Source organism: Nannobrachium achirus, assembly GCF_963921795.1.
Source record: "Nannobrachium achirus genome assembly, chromosome: 11".
NCBI classification, from domain to species: Eukaryota; Metazoa; Chordata; class Actinopteri; order Myctophiformes; family Myctophidae; genus Nannobrachium; species Nannobrachium achirus.
The window spans coordinates 23105975-23121083 of record NC_137820.1 but is presented as its reverse complement, the minus strand read 5'-3'; the positions used below and the strand labels follow the sequence as shown (position 1 = coordinate 23121083).

The 15109-nt window shown below is 43.9% G+C and overlaps 2 protein-coding genes across 7 annotated transcripts in view; one reads left to right on the top strand and one right to left on the bottom strand.

Moving 5' to 3' along the window:
• The first annotated feature begins 1346 nt into the window (after nt 1-1346).
• Nucleotides 1347-6354, top strand: rad52 (RAD52 homolog, DNA repair protein). The gene is made up of 11 exons (XM_080737793.1): nt 1347-1786; nt 2436-2537; nt 3169-3262; nt 3349-3416; nt 4039-4157; nt 4343-4418; nt 4514-4797; nt 4938-5131; nt 5259-5354; nt 5468-5692; nt 6217-6354. The coding sequence occupies exons 1-11, from the start codon at nt 1724-1726 to the stop codon at nt 6276-6278; spliced, it is 1383 nt and encodes a 460-aa protein (XP_080593919.1). The 5' UTR covers nt 1347-1723; the 3' UTR covers nt 6279-6354.
• Nucleotides 6355-7232: 878 nt separating this feature from the next.
• The window catches only part of LOC308294878 (serine/threonine-protein kinase WNK1-like), a 39426-nt gene continuing 31549 nt past the window's right edge, over nt 7233-15109 (bottom strand). For 5 of the 6 annotated variants that reach the window (XM_080737784.1, XM_080737787.1, XM_080737786.1 and 2 more), the window contains 12 exons: nt 14732-14836; nt 14430-14466; nt 14090-14233; nt 12929-13971; nt 12774-12836; nt 12546-12662; nt 12099-12417; nt 11818-11986; nt 11506-11699; nt 11189-11344; nt 10877-11103; nt 7233-10753 (listed from right to left, as the gene is read on the bottom strand). In XM_080737784.1, the coding sequence (XP_080593910.1) occupies nt 10388-10753; nt 10877-11103; nt 11189-11344; nt 11506-11699; nt 11818-11986; nt 12099-12417; nt 12546-12662; nt 12774-12836; nt 12929-13971; nt 14090-14233; nt 14430-14466; nt 14732-14836 (2940 nt within the window). In that variant the 3' untranslated portion in view covers nt 7233-10387. The remainder of the gene's footprint in view (nt 10754-10876; nt 11104-11188; nt 11345-11505; nt 11700-11817; nt 11987-12098; nt 12418-12545; nt 12663-12773; nt 12837-12928; nt 13972-14089; nt 14234-14429; nt 14467-14731; nt 14837-15109) is intronic. The other variant, XM_080737789.1, reaches the window with a different exon arrangement.

Here is a 15109-nt window from a genome sequence, read left to right as displayed (position 1 = left end):
TAGTTGTCGGGTGGAAATTTCAATTGATCCAATGTAGTTATTATTTAGTCACAACACAAGCTTGGTTCAACCGGTTCAACCCCCCACCCCCCGACACACGCACGCGCGCGCGCGCGCACGCACGCACGCACACACACACACACACACACACACACACACACACACACACACACACACACACACACACACCAAACCTTAAAATGTTTCAAAAATAACAGATCTATAAGCTCACAGTCGTATGTTTGTGAGCTTGTAGCCTACATGATCTATTTTGTGGTATTTTTTTTTTGCAGTGTTGGGATACTAGTAGGCCTGATATATTAGTCCTAATATATAGGTCTACTGTAATATTATTACGTTACCCAGTAACGAGTAGCCTAGTGTAGGGATTACTCTGCCAAAATAGTAGGTCTAATATTATACCATATTACTTTGTAAAAAAATAGCCTAGATATTACTTTGGTTTTGTCGGCAGTCTTTTGAAAACATTTTGTTTTAAAAGGTGGGATTGATTGCTGCTATATTTTACAGCCATATCGACTGATTGTTGACTCTTATTATGATTATTATAAAATCAAATATGGCAAAAAATGATTCAGTTCTAAAAAAGAGCTGGCTAACTGAGTAATAAGTAACATATTACTCTCCTGAGTAATATTTCACTGATTTTGTGTGCCACTGTATGTAGGGCATTCATTTATCAAATAGAAATGTATCTGTATCACATGATACTGACCGTGATGCTGACATGATACTGACATGATTATTAAATACATACTATGATACTGACTATGATATATGATATGATATATGATATAGCCTATGATACTGACATGATATATGATAGTCTACTAACATGATACTAACATGATATATGATACTAACATGATATGATATGATATGATATGATATGATATGATATGATATGATATGATACTGACCAGGACTAACCATGATACTGACTATGATAGCCTATAATGACCTGATATTGACACACTTCTGTTGTTTAGGCTATGTTTTTTCTCCTCCTGAGAAGTAATTACATAATAATCACATACATAATTTTATGTAATTACATAATAATCACACACACACACACACACACACACACACACACACACACACACACACACACACACACACACACACACACACACACACACACACACACACACACACACACACACACACACACACGTGTGTAACCATACAATACTGAATAATGAATAATAATATAATGAATAATATTCAGTGTTTACCATAGTATGTATGTTAACCATACGGAACGGAAAAGAAGCGCTCATTTACAAAGCATCTCCTACGGACACAATAATAGTTTACGGAACTAGACCGACTTGAATGAACGTTGCTACTCAGCAACACACAGCAGAGCTTGTTTTGTTGCCTCGTAAAGCCCAGATGAGCGGAGCGCTCCGCCCTAATAATGGTGGTCTTTGGCTCCGCCTACTTGACCGCGTCAGTAGGAAATGCTTCTTCAAACCAAACACAAAGCGGGAGTGGAGCAGAAAGGTTGTTGAGATAAACCCAATAGCAACATTTTCTTTCATACATTTTATTCCTTTTATTTTTTTACGGGAGTGACAACACTCACAACAGCTGAAACGTGTGTTTAGCTCGAGGTGTATCGAGGCTAAAGTCATGCAAACGTGAACCGAATAGCAACTGATTTGTTGAGGACTGAGAGAACCATAGGGAGAGAAACATGAACAACACCAGAATGGAACAGGAAGACAAGAGGACCCGGCCATCCAAGTGCTTTGGACAGGTAGACAACAGAGCCTCACAACCTCTTTCGCGTTTGCAGTGCACACAGTTAATGTTAATACATGTACACTCTCAAAGTTACACGTGGATAAATGAACACCCACACTTATCTGAAGGGATATGGGGTTCAGGTGTGTTGAAGATCATAGCCTAATGTGGGAATGTAACTGGATTACACGTTGCACCTGTGTAAACATCTTCTCATTTTGATTGAATACTTTATTGGAAGTTTGCACAGGAAAAAGTACAGGACAGTACAGTTCACTGATACAAGGTCAACCAAAAGGATAAAGACCTCAAGAAAGCTGTTAGGCTCGTTTGCATTGGGGTCCCTTTTACTCCAAACTAAAACCTCAGGTTGTCTGGACCTGATTTATGCAACAAAACATTAATTTTATAATTTAATTTTCCTTTTGGAACATATGATTACATAAATTGGTAAAATGATGCCATGGCAAGGCTTTTGAAATTAAAAAAGGTTACTCGAGCTGTGAATGTCAGATAAGACCAAAGAAGTGGGTGTATTTGAGATAAATGTCTGCTGCCATCCTTTGTTTGTTGTTGCTGAGTATTAGCACAGCATTTGATCAGCATCCATCCAGATATTGTAGATGCAAACAGCCTCTTCCCTGACTGGACTCTGTTCACAGTACTCGTACACAGCAGAAGAATACCAGGCAATTCAGAATGCTCTGCGACAGAAGCTCGGGCCGGAGTACATCAGTAGCAGAATGGCTGGAGGAGGACAGAAGGTAAAATGTAGCTCTGGTCCATAGCGCTGGAAGAGTTCTCCTTACGCTACAGGACAGAGCTAGGTAAAACGCATACACAGTCACACACCCCGTTTCTATCTGTATATCCCAGGGGTCTTCAACGTTTTCAGGCCAAGGACCCCTTAGCTGAGAGAGAGAGAGAGAGAGGAAGCAGGGACCCCCCCACTACATAACGTACAAAATTGTGTTGCAGATTTAAAATGTTCATGGATTTCTTATACAGCTCAGAATTGTTTGACAGCACTATCATCTGTTGGATTAATATATTCAACCACTTGAACTGTCAATACCTACTAGTCTGCTCTTCTTTTCCCTCTACTACATCAAACCTCTGTGCCAAAAAAATAGCTGATCTACAAGCTCACAACGCCTCACCTGAGCTTGTAGATCTGCTATTTTTTGGCTAATGTTCCACTAAGAATAGGGATGCTAGGGTTCAAGTGATTTAATGTAAAAAAACATGATCCTATCACACAAAGATTTGGTGGCCCCCCTGTAGTAACTCTGAGGACCCCCTAGGTGTTCCGGTCTCCCGGACCCCCTGTTGAAGACCTCTGCTATAGCCTAATCTTTGGTACTGACATAAACGCTTAAACCTATTTTATTACAGGTGTGCTATATTGAAGGGCATCGAGCGATTAGCTTAGCCAATGAGATGTTTGGCTACAATGGCTGGTCTCACTCCATCTCCCAGCAGAGCATTGGTAAGAAAACTGGAATCTCTCAGAATTCTTGGATGTCTTTCTGACAAAACACGATTACTTACAGACCATGTTTCTGGCCTTTACAGACTTTGTGGACCTTGTCAATGGGAAGTTCTATGTTGGCGTCAGTGCATTTGTCAAAGTGCAGTTGAAGGTTAGTTGAATAACCATGTAATAGGCTGCACATTTTTGGCGACTTTTTCATTGTTGAATTTCAAAGGAGAAAGGACCTAAACTAAGCCAAAACACTTAATGCTCCATGCTGTGGAATGCAGCTTAGTTCTTTGTTGTTTTCCTGCTGCATTCAATTATTATCATGATTTCAGCCATTTGTTTTTTGCCTCAAAGTAGACAGTCTTGTGATCAAGACTCAGAATGCAGGAGTTTGAATCACACACCTCGTAGGATAGGCTGACTATCCTGAACTTAACCACACCAAACCCATGCTAAACTCCTTATGCAAATTCTAAACTCCTAAACAATTCAATTTTATATTTTTTGTAGTGGAATGCCTATGTACAACCATTTTGACTTAAAAGCTAAATTAAACCTACATGGCTCTAGCACTGGAATGCACATCATGGCATATCTAGCTGTTTGTGCAATGCATTGTGGGTTACATTATTTCGCTACTAAGCTCATTTCACAGGGAAGTTTAAAGCAACAATCCCATACTTAAAAATATACATGTCTTGGAAATTGACCTATCGCGCTTAATTTATCCTCTATATTAGAGTATAAATCTATCTTATAAATCAGAGTGTGATCACTTCCAGGATGGGTCGTACCACGAAGATGTGGGCTATGGAGTGAGCGAGGGACTGAAGTCTAAAGCACTGTCACTGGAGAAGGCCAGGAAGGAAGCTGTCACTGATGGACTAAAGCGATCTCTCAGGTATTGTAACACCATTTTGTGTACAGACAGATGGACACAAACACATAATCCACCAGTGTGCAGAATGCTAACGATTTCACAGAATTTGAAATGCTTACCTGTTGATGTGCTGATTAATAACATGCGGTTTGTCTATAAGCAGACTAAACAAAAGGCCAAGATGATTTGTGTTTGCTTCCATTCAGATGCTTTGGCAATGTCCTTGGAAACTGCATCCTGAATAAGGAATACCTCATGGCCATAAACAAAATCCCCAAACAGGTCAAACATATCTCCTCAACCATCTTGTTTTGTCGTCTTTTGTCACCCAATAAGTATTCTGATACTGAGTCTCTCCATCACTCTTTCCCGCACAGCCTAATCCTCCTCTGGACCCAGCTAAAACCAAGCGCTCTGACTGTGAACCCTTAGTGGAGAAAGCACGCTTCTCTAGCCTGGTCCGGGATGACAACCCTGGGCCTGCAGTGCAATCTGTCAGGCCTCCCCTGGAGCCCAGAGTCCTCAACCAGAGCCTGCCTGGAGGCCGGGAGGGTGGGAAAGAAGCCAAAGCATCTTTACATCACACCAACACTGGTCCCATACCATCACCTGTACGTTCTGTATCTCTGCCAGCCATGAAGAAGGAGAATGATATTGTCGGGTAAACAAGAATGTCCACTGCAATGGCCCAAGACTGGGTCTAGTTTCGTTCAGTAATAATTGTACAGCTACTGACTCCCATCTCTCTGACCATCACTAGTAATTTCCATCCTCTTTTTTTTTCCTCCTCCGTCTCTCCAGGCGATCACCAGACTCTGGTGAGGTCTCCCTGCCTGAAACGCACACAGATCCCAAACAACTGAGAAAGCTCAAGCAACAACAGCTCCAGCAGAAGTTCAAGTTACAGATGGAAGCTAAAAAGCTGCATGAACATGGAGAATATCAGTTCCAGTCTATGCCTACAGAGGTCACTGTTGCACAGGCACAATGTGGTGGTAAGAAGGAACAACAGTGATAAGACAAACTTATCATTGTCTTGCTATGTTGTCTGTCTGTAATAAATATGAGCTTTCACCTGGCTGGCATTGATATTGTTTCATTATGATGCCTCTCTCCTGGCAGGTCGTGTAAGCCTTCCTGGCCAGGTAGATGTGCCCAAGTCCAACCACAGTGCCCCAACTGGACAAAGTGAACCTTGCAACAGCCTCAACTATATAGGTACTTGAAATTGCCACCAGAGGGCTCAAGATACTCCTGATGAAGACACATTCCTATGTTTAACTGTAGCTTTACTGGAGTGGCTAACCACACTGTCTATTTGTTTGCTTTAGCTGATGATCCTGAGTTATGGGATTTCACCTTGGAGGGTATTGAGGAGCTAGATGTGCCTGCAGGTGGAGAGCCTTCTAGGGGCTCCAGGCCAAGTACACCTTCAAATCACCAGATGCAGACACGTAGTAAGACCCCTCAGAGGGGCCCAACAGAAGAGGCCCCGCAACACAGCCGAATTCCAGGAAACTACTCCCATTATAGACCTCAACTTGTAGCAAGGCCAGGTGCGATTTTTTCCTGTTTAGCAAATGTGTGCCTTTTTCTTAAAGGAGTATTTCACCACTTCACCACTTTTCAACCTATCTTCATATAATTGGTCCTCTCTAAAAAATAGCTTTTTTATTTATTTTTTCTCAGAGGAGGGTTGTGGGCAGGTCAGAAACCCATCGTCTTGTGACATCATCGATTGGGAATCCAAGCTAATAGAAAATGCAGGATTTCTACTCCTGAAAAGTTGCAATGTTAAAGTGGAAGCCATTGTTCTCGCGATAATAAAAATCTAAATATTTCTTTCAAAAATATTGATACATTTTTGTTTTGGAAAATGATGTCACAAGACGATGGATTTCTGAACTTCCCACAGCTCTCCTAAGAGACTTGGACCGAGTAGAAAAAAAAAATTGTGCTATTTTATTATGAACATTAGTGAGGACCTATTATATGAAGATGGGTTGAAAAGTGGCAAAGTCTTCCTTTAAGTTTAGTGTCTGCTTTGCTCATTTTCCTTTTTTTTTCTTCTTTTTTGCAGGTGAGGCGTCAAGTCCATACAGGCAGGGGCAGTACTTGAAAAAACGCAAATTGGACACTTGAATACTGGAAATCTCTCTTTTGAACTTGTTTATCAATTTTATAATTTAGACAGTTTTCAATTATGTTTGAATGGGTACATATAACATTTACATAGTTCATGTAATTTATTCTGTAAATGTGTTGACATGTATGGTTTTGTAAAGAAATAAATGGAACCATCAGTGTCTCGTTTAGAAATGAATAACTTTAGCACATCTTTTCAGAAAATGGACCTATAATCAAGAACATTTTGTCAGATTTAGTTACAATGCAGATTCCCTTAGTGCAGTTTCTTCCCGAACCTATACCAGGGATAATCAAATAGCTGAACCTGTGGGCCACATTACAACATGGCAAGGGGCCAGTTGATAAAATGACACATTAACGATACTTGATAAGTGTCTTTCATTAGCTCCTCATATTGTCTATCTTAACAGCTGACACCTTTTTCTGTCAAATTAAACAGTGGTATTGAATTTGCATGAGATGGCCAAATGAAAGTGAAAATCTATCAATTTTGGGTTGAAGTGCCAAGTTAGTTCTCACCACCAACTTTTAGGGACTTGCTGAGGCTCATCTCTGCTGTTCTAAAATGGCATTCAGGTGAGTCCGAGGTGATTTGACTTTCCACTGCATTGAACAAGTGGGCGCATTTGTCTATCCTGGATGATTTTTTTTTTTTGATTGGGCCAGTCAATTGTGTCACGGCCCGGAAGTGGCCTGCGGGCTTGCTTGAGTTTGCGTATCACCGACCTAGACCTATAATGAACGTTTTGGGAACAAATCTGACCCTTCAGTAGACAAAATAAACATAACTTCAAGTAGTTGGAAATATGTACAACTGCTTCCTTCCAAAAGACCCTCCATCCAGGCTATGATTTGAAATTAAGTTTTGTAGTAAATTTGGCCAATTACTGTAATTTGAAACAGTGGGACAATCAATATGGAAAGGTATTTAAAGACAAATACCAAATCTGAGTTTTATTTGAATTTTTTATTCCTCTTTTTATACATTTTGTACAATGTGAAGAGAGAAAAAAAAAGTACACAAAACCAGAGAACACTGATTCACAGAAGTCAGTAAAGGATCAGAAATAAAGAGTACGACAGGATATAACTGGGTGTCTGTAGCCTCAGGAGACAACTGTAGAGGAATCTTGTTAAGTTACTGATAATAGCAATAATAATAGTAAGCGGATATAGTCTGTTGTGAGCTTGTGCTGTACAGTGGTAGGTTGAGATGGTTGACATTTGTAAGATCTAAAACCAATGATGCTAGCATGCAGAATTTATATGCTGATATAGTTGTATATTGAAATCAAATTTGTGCCTGTGACAGTGGTGAATGGCAATTCCAACAGATCGGCACTTTGTGAGGACTCACAGAAAGGCAAAACAAACCAACAAAAAGCAGGAACTATTCAATATCAAAAACATTTAAGTCAGTAACAACCCTCATCAGCATGCAAAAGTCCTCCAATTACACCCTCAATCCCTATAAAACTTTAAACATTGCATATTCTGCATTGCAGTAACTTATTTTTCTCTAGAGAAGTTTAAGTAGTCATCCAATCTACGGGAGGTGAAAGGGTCACAATGAGACAATGGCACTCATATGCAAGGTGGCAAAACAAGCGGTGCCAATAGAGACGGCTCGTTCTCAGACCAAACAAGTGCTATGATGAAATACTGTAATGATATGGATGGATCACTCCAGACACAGTTAAGCCAAACCATACGTTTTTAAGAGCAAAAATATAATTACAGCTAATACACAAGCAACACAAATACAATTGTAAAGAGAAATAAGTTGTTAACCAAATTACCCAGTGCTCTTTAATCCTTAAGTCTTGTGTTTACCGTGTTCATTCTGATCTTGAAAAGAGCCATTAAAACCCCAGACTGGTTAAAACGTTTGTCGGCCACGTGATGGTTTCTTTCCCGCTGTAGGTCTATATGTTAGCTGGTTTTCCACAGTACTGTCACAACGACACTACCATTATTAAGCATGATTTTTCCTTGGTTGCACACCGGTGTCACACAGACAATAGATCTACTATACATCTACAATCTCACAATTTACTGTTTTGGTGCACCACACAATCGCAATTAAGCATAACTTGGGCTTTACTCCTTCAAGGACTAGACTTATGTGGAATTGGTCATTAGTGACGACGCAAGGCACTCAAGTGTTCTGCAGATTAACAGGGCAGAACGCATGTATGCATGTACTGGGTGGGCTGTAGAGGGGGCATAGATAGTGCTCTATAGTGACCGGGCACTGTATGAAACCAGTTACTTCACATTAATATAGATATATACATACAGTAAAACAGAAAAGAAAAAGTGGGACATGGCGGTCCAAGAGAAGAGCTTAATAAAATACAGGGTTACCGTCTGTGTCGAGTAGGATACCAATAGTAACAACCCCGAAATTGCACTTTTATATTCCTTTAACTACATGTTGTTTAACAACCTTTAATAATAATTACAGTGAAACATCAAAATCTGATGGCTGAATACAGGTCCATAAAGAACATCTTGTTTTCTTAATTAAATATACATATACAAAACAGACCACAGAGAGAACCCCAGATGCTTGTCATGACTTGAGAGGTGACCGCTATGGCAAATTAAGGTGAGATATTTTGTTGGATAAACTTTCGTCAGCAAGCTGTTTAACTGTGTTGTCATGCAACCCTCCCCCCTCCCCCCAAACATTTTTTTTAACATGACCCAAACAATTCCCTTTTTTTCTCCTAATTAATGAGTTAACAGCTCCAACTGTCAAACCGTGTTCACTAAACACCAGCAAGAGTTGGCGTTTGGTTTACCATGTGATGTGTACTGTACCATGCCAAGTTGGTATCTTTCACTTAAAACACATTCAACCCCAGTGTGAAAACAAACCCAAATACAATAGATGAAGTGTAATCCCTTGCCAGTTTCAAACAAACTCTAAACCAAATTGATTATACTTGCGCCATCCTCAACTCAAAACAACTCCAAGTGGTGGTCAACACATAATAGATTTCTTTTCTATCTTATAATGTACAGTGTACACAGATTCAATGGCTCACAAACATATCAGTCTCAAAAATGAACCTGTGTGGATAAGATGAGGGACAACTTAAATCATGAAGACACCAGACCTTCTCACAGGAACACAAAGCAGGATAACATGGAATCATAACCCTGTGAAGACATGTCTATTTACAAAATTAACGTGTATGTATGTTTTTTTGGGGGGGAGGGGTTAAGGCCACTGTTACAAGGGACAGTTTATCTTCGTGTTGCCGTTATTGCATTTTACTGCAGAAATAAGTAGCTACTGGGATATATGCAACTTCCAAACCTGTCCACTACATTCCTGCCTCACTTACTATTGCTTTCATTTCCCTGACACCCTCTTCTCACACACCCTCTTCCACTTCATAAACCTAACTGCTTCAACCAGGACAAAAGCATCAATCCCCTGAACATTCATGTGTGGTCACAACTCACCTCATTCTCCCAGACAGCTTATGCTACCAATCCACAACACACTCAAGATGATTAATTGTTATAATTCTGCGCTTGTGCATGCATATGTGTATGTGTGTGTGTGTGTGTGTGTGTGTGTGTGTGTGTGTGTGTGTGTGTGTGTGTGTGTGTATGTGTATGTCCGTTGTTTATGTTGAGGGCTGTCAACACATACTCTCTCTGTCCTAGTCAAGCTTAAGGCCAGAGAAGAGTCAAGGTGCGAATCGAGATCCCTCGTACCCCCCCTCCTTTTCACAGGAATGATGATGACATTGCAATGGGTGCTTTCAATAGACATCTTTGGCCGTTGTTGGTCACGTCCTTGGGTTCATTACTTCACTGGACGAAACCAACCAGCTATTCAATCACAGCTCGTTCCGCAGCCAATGGCGGGGCAAGTGTGTGATTGGTGTGCTGCGTGTGTGTATTGCACGCCCTTCCTGACACTCGCCAGACGGGGGGAGGGGGGGACGACGACGACATAAAAAGCACAAAAACCAGCCAATCTACCAACTGACAAGCTTCCAAGAGAGCAAATGGTTCTCGCCCCAATAGCTGTCCACCCTGTCCTGCCCTACATCGTAGCCCAGACCAGGGCATGGACTGGGCTACGTGGGCCTCAGGTTGGAACCTCCAGGGTTGACGGGTTTCTGTGGTGCTGACGTGTTTCCCAAGTGGTAGTTGGGTTGTAAGGACGCTGGGGTAGAGGTGGGGGGCTGGTACTGTGCCAGGGGGGGCTGAGCGGGGTTGAGCATGTTCACCTGGCAAGGGCCCGTGGGACCTGCCCATTGAGGGGCATTGTAAGGAGCTGAGGGATAGCCAAACCCCTGGTTAACGGGTCCTAGAGAGCCTTTCCGGTGTCCGTGAGGGACAGAGGGGTTGACAGGGTTGGGGTGGTGGGTGGATGTGGGGGGGTTGGGGCAGAGTTGGCCTGGAGCCGAGTATTTGCGGGCCATGTTGGCTGGAGGGATTATCTGTATAGATGGAAGAAAAAAAAAGGGTTATTATTGAAGAAGGTGAGTGAGGCTTTTATGTAATGTGAATCAGTGACAATTACTGTATATGTCATGGGTTACAAGACAGTACTGAACCCTTACATCAAGCCCTGGTGTTACTTGTCCCCCAGTCCTGGGACCCTTCTTGCCCTGGGAGCTGATTGCATCCCTGGCCCAGTTATCCACCAATTGGTGTAGGTCAGACGTGAAGGTGCCCTTGCACTTCTGGTTAAGAGGGGCAGAAGTGGGTCCGGGTGGCTGGGTCAAGGAGTTACTGTGATTCTGCCTTTGGTTTGGACCACTGTCTGAGCTGGTGCTACCTGCACCACCTGAGGAAAACAGATGAGAGCGATGAACTAGGACATCAACTAAACGCAACTGTTGCCTGTGAAAAGCAAGAGTGCTTGCATGTACCTGTGGAGGGAGTACTGAGACTGGGCATGGACGGGGAAGATTTGAGCGTCTGTAAAGAGGTTCTACTGGCCGTCTCAGAGGCCTCTGTTGCAGTGGGAGAATTATGCTTTGGGGGAGATGTTGAACCATGGGGACTATGGGCTGTGGTTGGGGCTCCTAAAGACATAAGCACAACACATAACAGAGTTGTGTGTTAAGCCGGGAACATCATTTAACAAGCTCCCCTCATCATAAATGCTCAGCAGAGCAGTCAGCGGCATAGGAAGGCATTGTAGAGTGCATACACATTGGGTGACGAAGTTCAATATTGTCGCTACCTGCATGAACGGGGCTAGGTTGTCCACTACTGCGAGACGATTTGTGGCCTTTGCTTCTAGGTCTGCGTCGGCCACCGGCCATGGCCACGGCAGGGGAGAGGACAGCGGAGGGGGCAGGTTTACCCAGCTGGGAGTACAGGGTAGCAATCTCCTCCTTTTGACGAGACTGCAGGGCCTGGATCTCTACCATGTGCCTATTGAAGGGGGAGAACAGAAACATTTACTTGAATCATAGTGGTTCCACAGAAATAAACCAGCTCCCACAAGCACAGAATGCACCAAGCGGAGCAACACAGGACACAGCTGACATACTTCTCTCGGAGACGGCTGACTTCCTTCTGGAAGGACTCGTCCTCGGGACCCGAGTCGTCGTCGTTGCTGCTGATGTAACCGATGCGGGCATCAGAAGGTGATGACGAGGGCCCGTTCTGCACACTGGAGCTGTGAGAGGGACTGGAGCCTGCTACTGTGGCCGGAGTTACTGAAGAAAGTGAAAATGAAATAACGTCAGGCTTTACCAGTTTACAATTAGATTTTAATAGCAACCCAGGTTTTTATTTTATGTTCAGTGAACTTTTACATTTGATAGATACCTGTCACTGAAAAACGTCCCACTTTGGAGTTGGGCTGGGTGCTGGCATTAGCACTCGTGGACACTTGGAAGCGCCCAATGGTGGTAGGCTGAGTGGGAGGAGCGGTGGGGACAGGGGGGACTCCATCTATAGTGTCTCCCCGGATCCCTTTGGACAGAGTGGTTGACCGATGAAGGGTGTTCTCTGGACTGGAGGGAGAGGAGGATGAAGAAGAAGAGGAGGACGAGGAGGTTGAAGAAGGTGTGGCAGATGAAGAGGAGACAGCATTGGATGGATCTGGAATACTGCTGCTGGCACCATCAGTAGCAACATGAGAGACCTGAGAAGAGTGGGAAATACATTTATCTTTTTTTGCGATTTTAATTCAAATGCTATATACAGTACACAGGTTTGACATTGAAATGCCATGCAAAAAATATGAATCTGCGGCTCTTATTAAAAACATACTTGAAAGCGTCCCAGAGTGACAGCTGCAGGAGGAGGAACCTTATTGCCTCCCTGAACAGTTTCTGGGCTCAGAGCTCTTCTCAACTGGGCATCCAGATTACCCAGAGGTTTCTGCGACTGTGAAAGGACAAAAACATAAGCCAATATAAGCAACATAAGTAGCTCCTCTTTTTTACCAAAAAGCATAACAATCCATGGTGATTAAACAAGCGTCATGTGAGTCCTCACCTGAGCTGGTCCAGGGATTGGAGGTATATTCTCTGAAGGATGATCTAAACCAGCAGGTAAAGTCTGGGAGAACATAAAAGGAAAGCAAAAATGTTAATCATACAACATCTTTAAACACAGAGAGAAATGGTTGTTAGCTACTGGCAATTAGTCACCTGTGCTCTGGGCTTGGTTGGAGGAGTCTGGGCAATGCCCTGCCCTGGGGTGGATGTGGAGCCAGGGGTACCCTGTACTCCTGGGGTGAGGGGGAGATTGGTTGGGGGTACCAGGGCTAATCCAGGTGGAGGGGAAGTAGTCCCAGTAGGGGGAGAGGAGGTGCCGGCATTCTGAGAGGTTTCTCCTGAGGAGGTGGCCGTGGCAGAACTTGCACCTTTAAAGACCGAATAGAGCTTCTTATCCAGAGCATTCAGGTCATCTATAACAGGGGCCTTGGACTGGGCCTCAGCCCCCTCTGGTTCCACTGGCTGGGACTGGACCTGGCTCTGGCTGGCAGACGGTGGAGGTTGGGCAGGAACAGATGCAGGCTGAGCAGCGGGGACGGGCTGACACTGGGAGGTGGTGGGATGTGCTGCTTGGACGGACGAAGGGATGCTTTGAGAAGATGGAACCTGCACAGCACTGTTGACAGGTGGCTGCTCTGAAGCAGACACAGCACCAGCGGTACTGGCAGTAGCACTGGCTACAGAGGGAATGGGGGCAACAGTGCTGCTCAGCAGAGGAGGGGTAGAGGCCTGCACATGCTGGGGGAGCTGGGACACAGCTGGAGGGGAGACGGTGGAAGAGGAGGGAGGGATGGTGGCAGATGGTGCCGGCTGGGAGGGGGCCGTTTGGTGACAAGACTGCGGTGGTGGGCTTGGATCACCGGTGGCAGGTGCGGAGGCTGGGGGTGGTGTGGGGGAAACCCTACCAGCTGACAGGGAGGGAGTGGTGTTTGTTGTGGAGGTGACGGACACAACGGGCAAGGCGGCGGCGGTGACGGTCAGAGGAGGTGCAGCCTCTGATGGAGCCAAGGTGTGGCTAGAGGTTGAGTAGAGGCCAGCGGCAGCCTGAGAGGACGGAACAACACTCGGCTCTGACTCAGTTGTTTGGGGGCCGAGAGTGGCGCGTCTCTCTCCGTGGGTCTGTCTCATCTGACTGAAGGCTTGCTGCAGAATGCCAGATGGAGCAGACAGGGAGAGGCCCACACTCACTGGGGCAGCTAGGGAGAAATGAGGAACACCAAGCATTGGTAATGTGCCAGAATGAAGGATTCTGATTGTGGGGATAAGCACACACTCACATCTCATTGTCTCGCACACACCGCTTCCGCATATTACCTGTGGCTGGTTCCTCTCCAAAGGAGTTATTAGCAGAGGGGGTGCCAAAGAACTGCTCTCTGAGACGGGACTCTGGGACAGGGCTGACAATGAACCGACGGCCAGCTGAGTGAACGACCTGGGCTGCAATGCTGGGAGCGATGCCTGGGGGAAAGGTTGAGAAGAGATGTCAAGGTGGGACAAGATTCACTACGTAATACACACAGTAAATATCTTCAGTATTAATTTATCCATTTGTAACTCAGATTGTACATCGGTATATGCCTACTCTCAGAGGAAAATGTTATGCATAATGTACTGTCCAGATTAGAATATATGAATGAAAAGGGTGAATGTTTACCTGGAGGAGCTAGATCTGGCAGCTGCTGATCGCTCATCTGTTGACAGAGAAAAACAAAGTGGAAACCTCAGTGTCAAAGGGCATGGAGCGAAATAAACAAGATAGTGTCACCGACTGTACATGAAGCTGTCATTGTGAAAATGTCAGTGAATTTGAGGAACCGGGAGTTGGTAGGTCAGGGAATTTACTGAACCTGAATAGGCCTTTAGAGTATATACAGACTGTATATAATACCTGAATGCAGCTTTCAGTGTATTTACAGACTATACCTGAATGAAGTCTTCAGTGTATATAAACAGTACCTGAGTGAAGCCTTCCTTCATGCCCTCATCAGCCATCTCTATGACCTCACGGATCTGCTCAATGAAGGACTCCCGCTCACTCTCCAGGATGAACTCGCTCTCAACCTGTTGGAGACAGCAAAGAAGTTCATCGACTGGAACTCAGCCGACTACATGTGAAGCCTTTCTGTTAGCACAATAATGATTACACAAAAAAGAAAAAATCATAGTCTGCTTCATGTCAGTCACATTTATAAATGTGAGAGAATTATAAGCTTTCAATTAGTCTTTACTCATCAAAGGCGTGGGCTGTAAGAATCCATTATCCAATGGCTAATTCAAGGGTATTATGTCAAGGTTCTAAGTAAAAAGGGGAAAAAAGGGAAATATGCAAGAGAA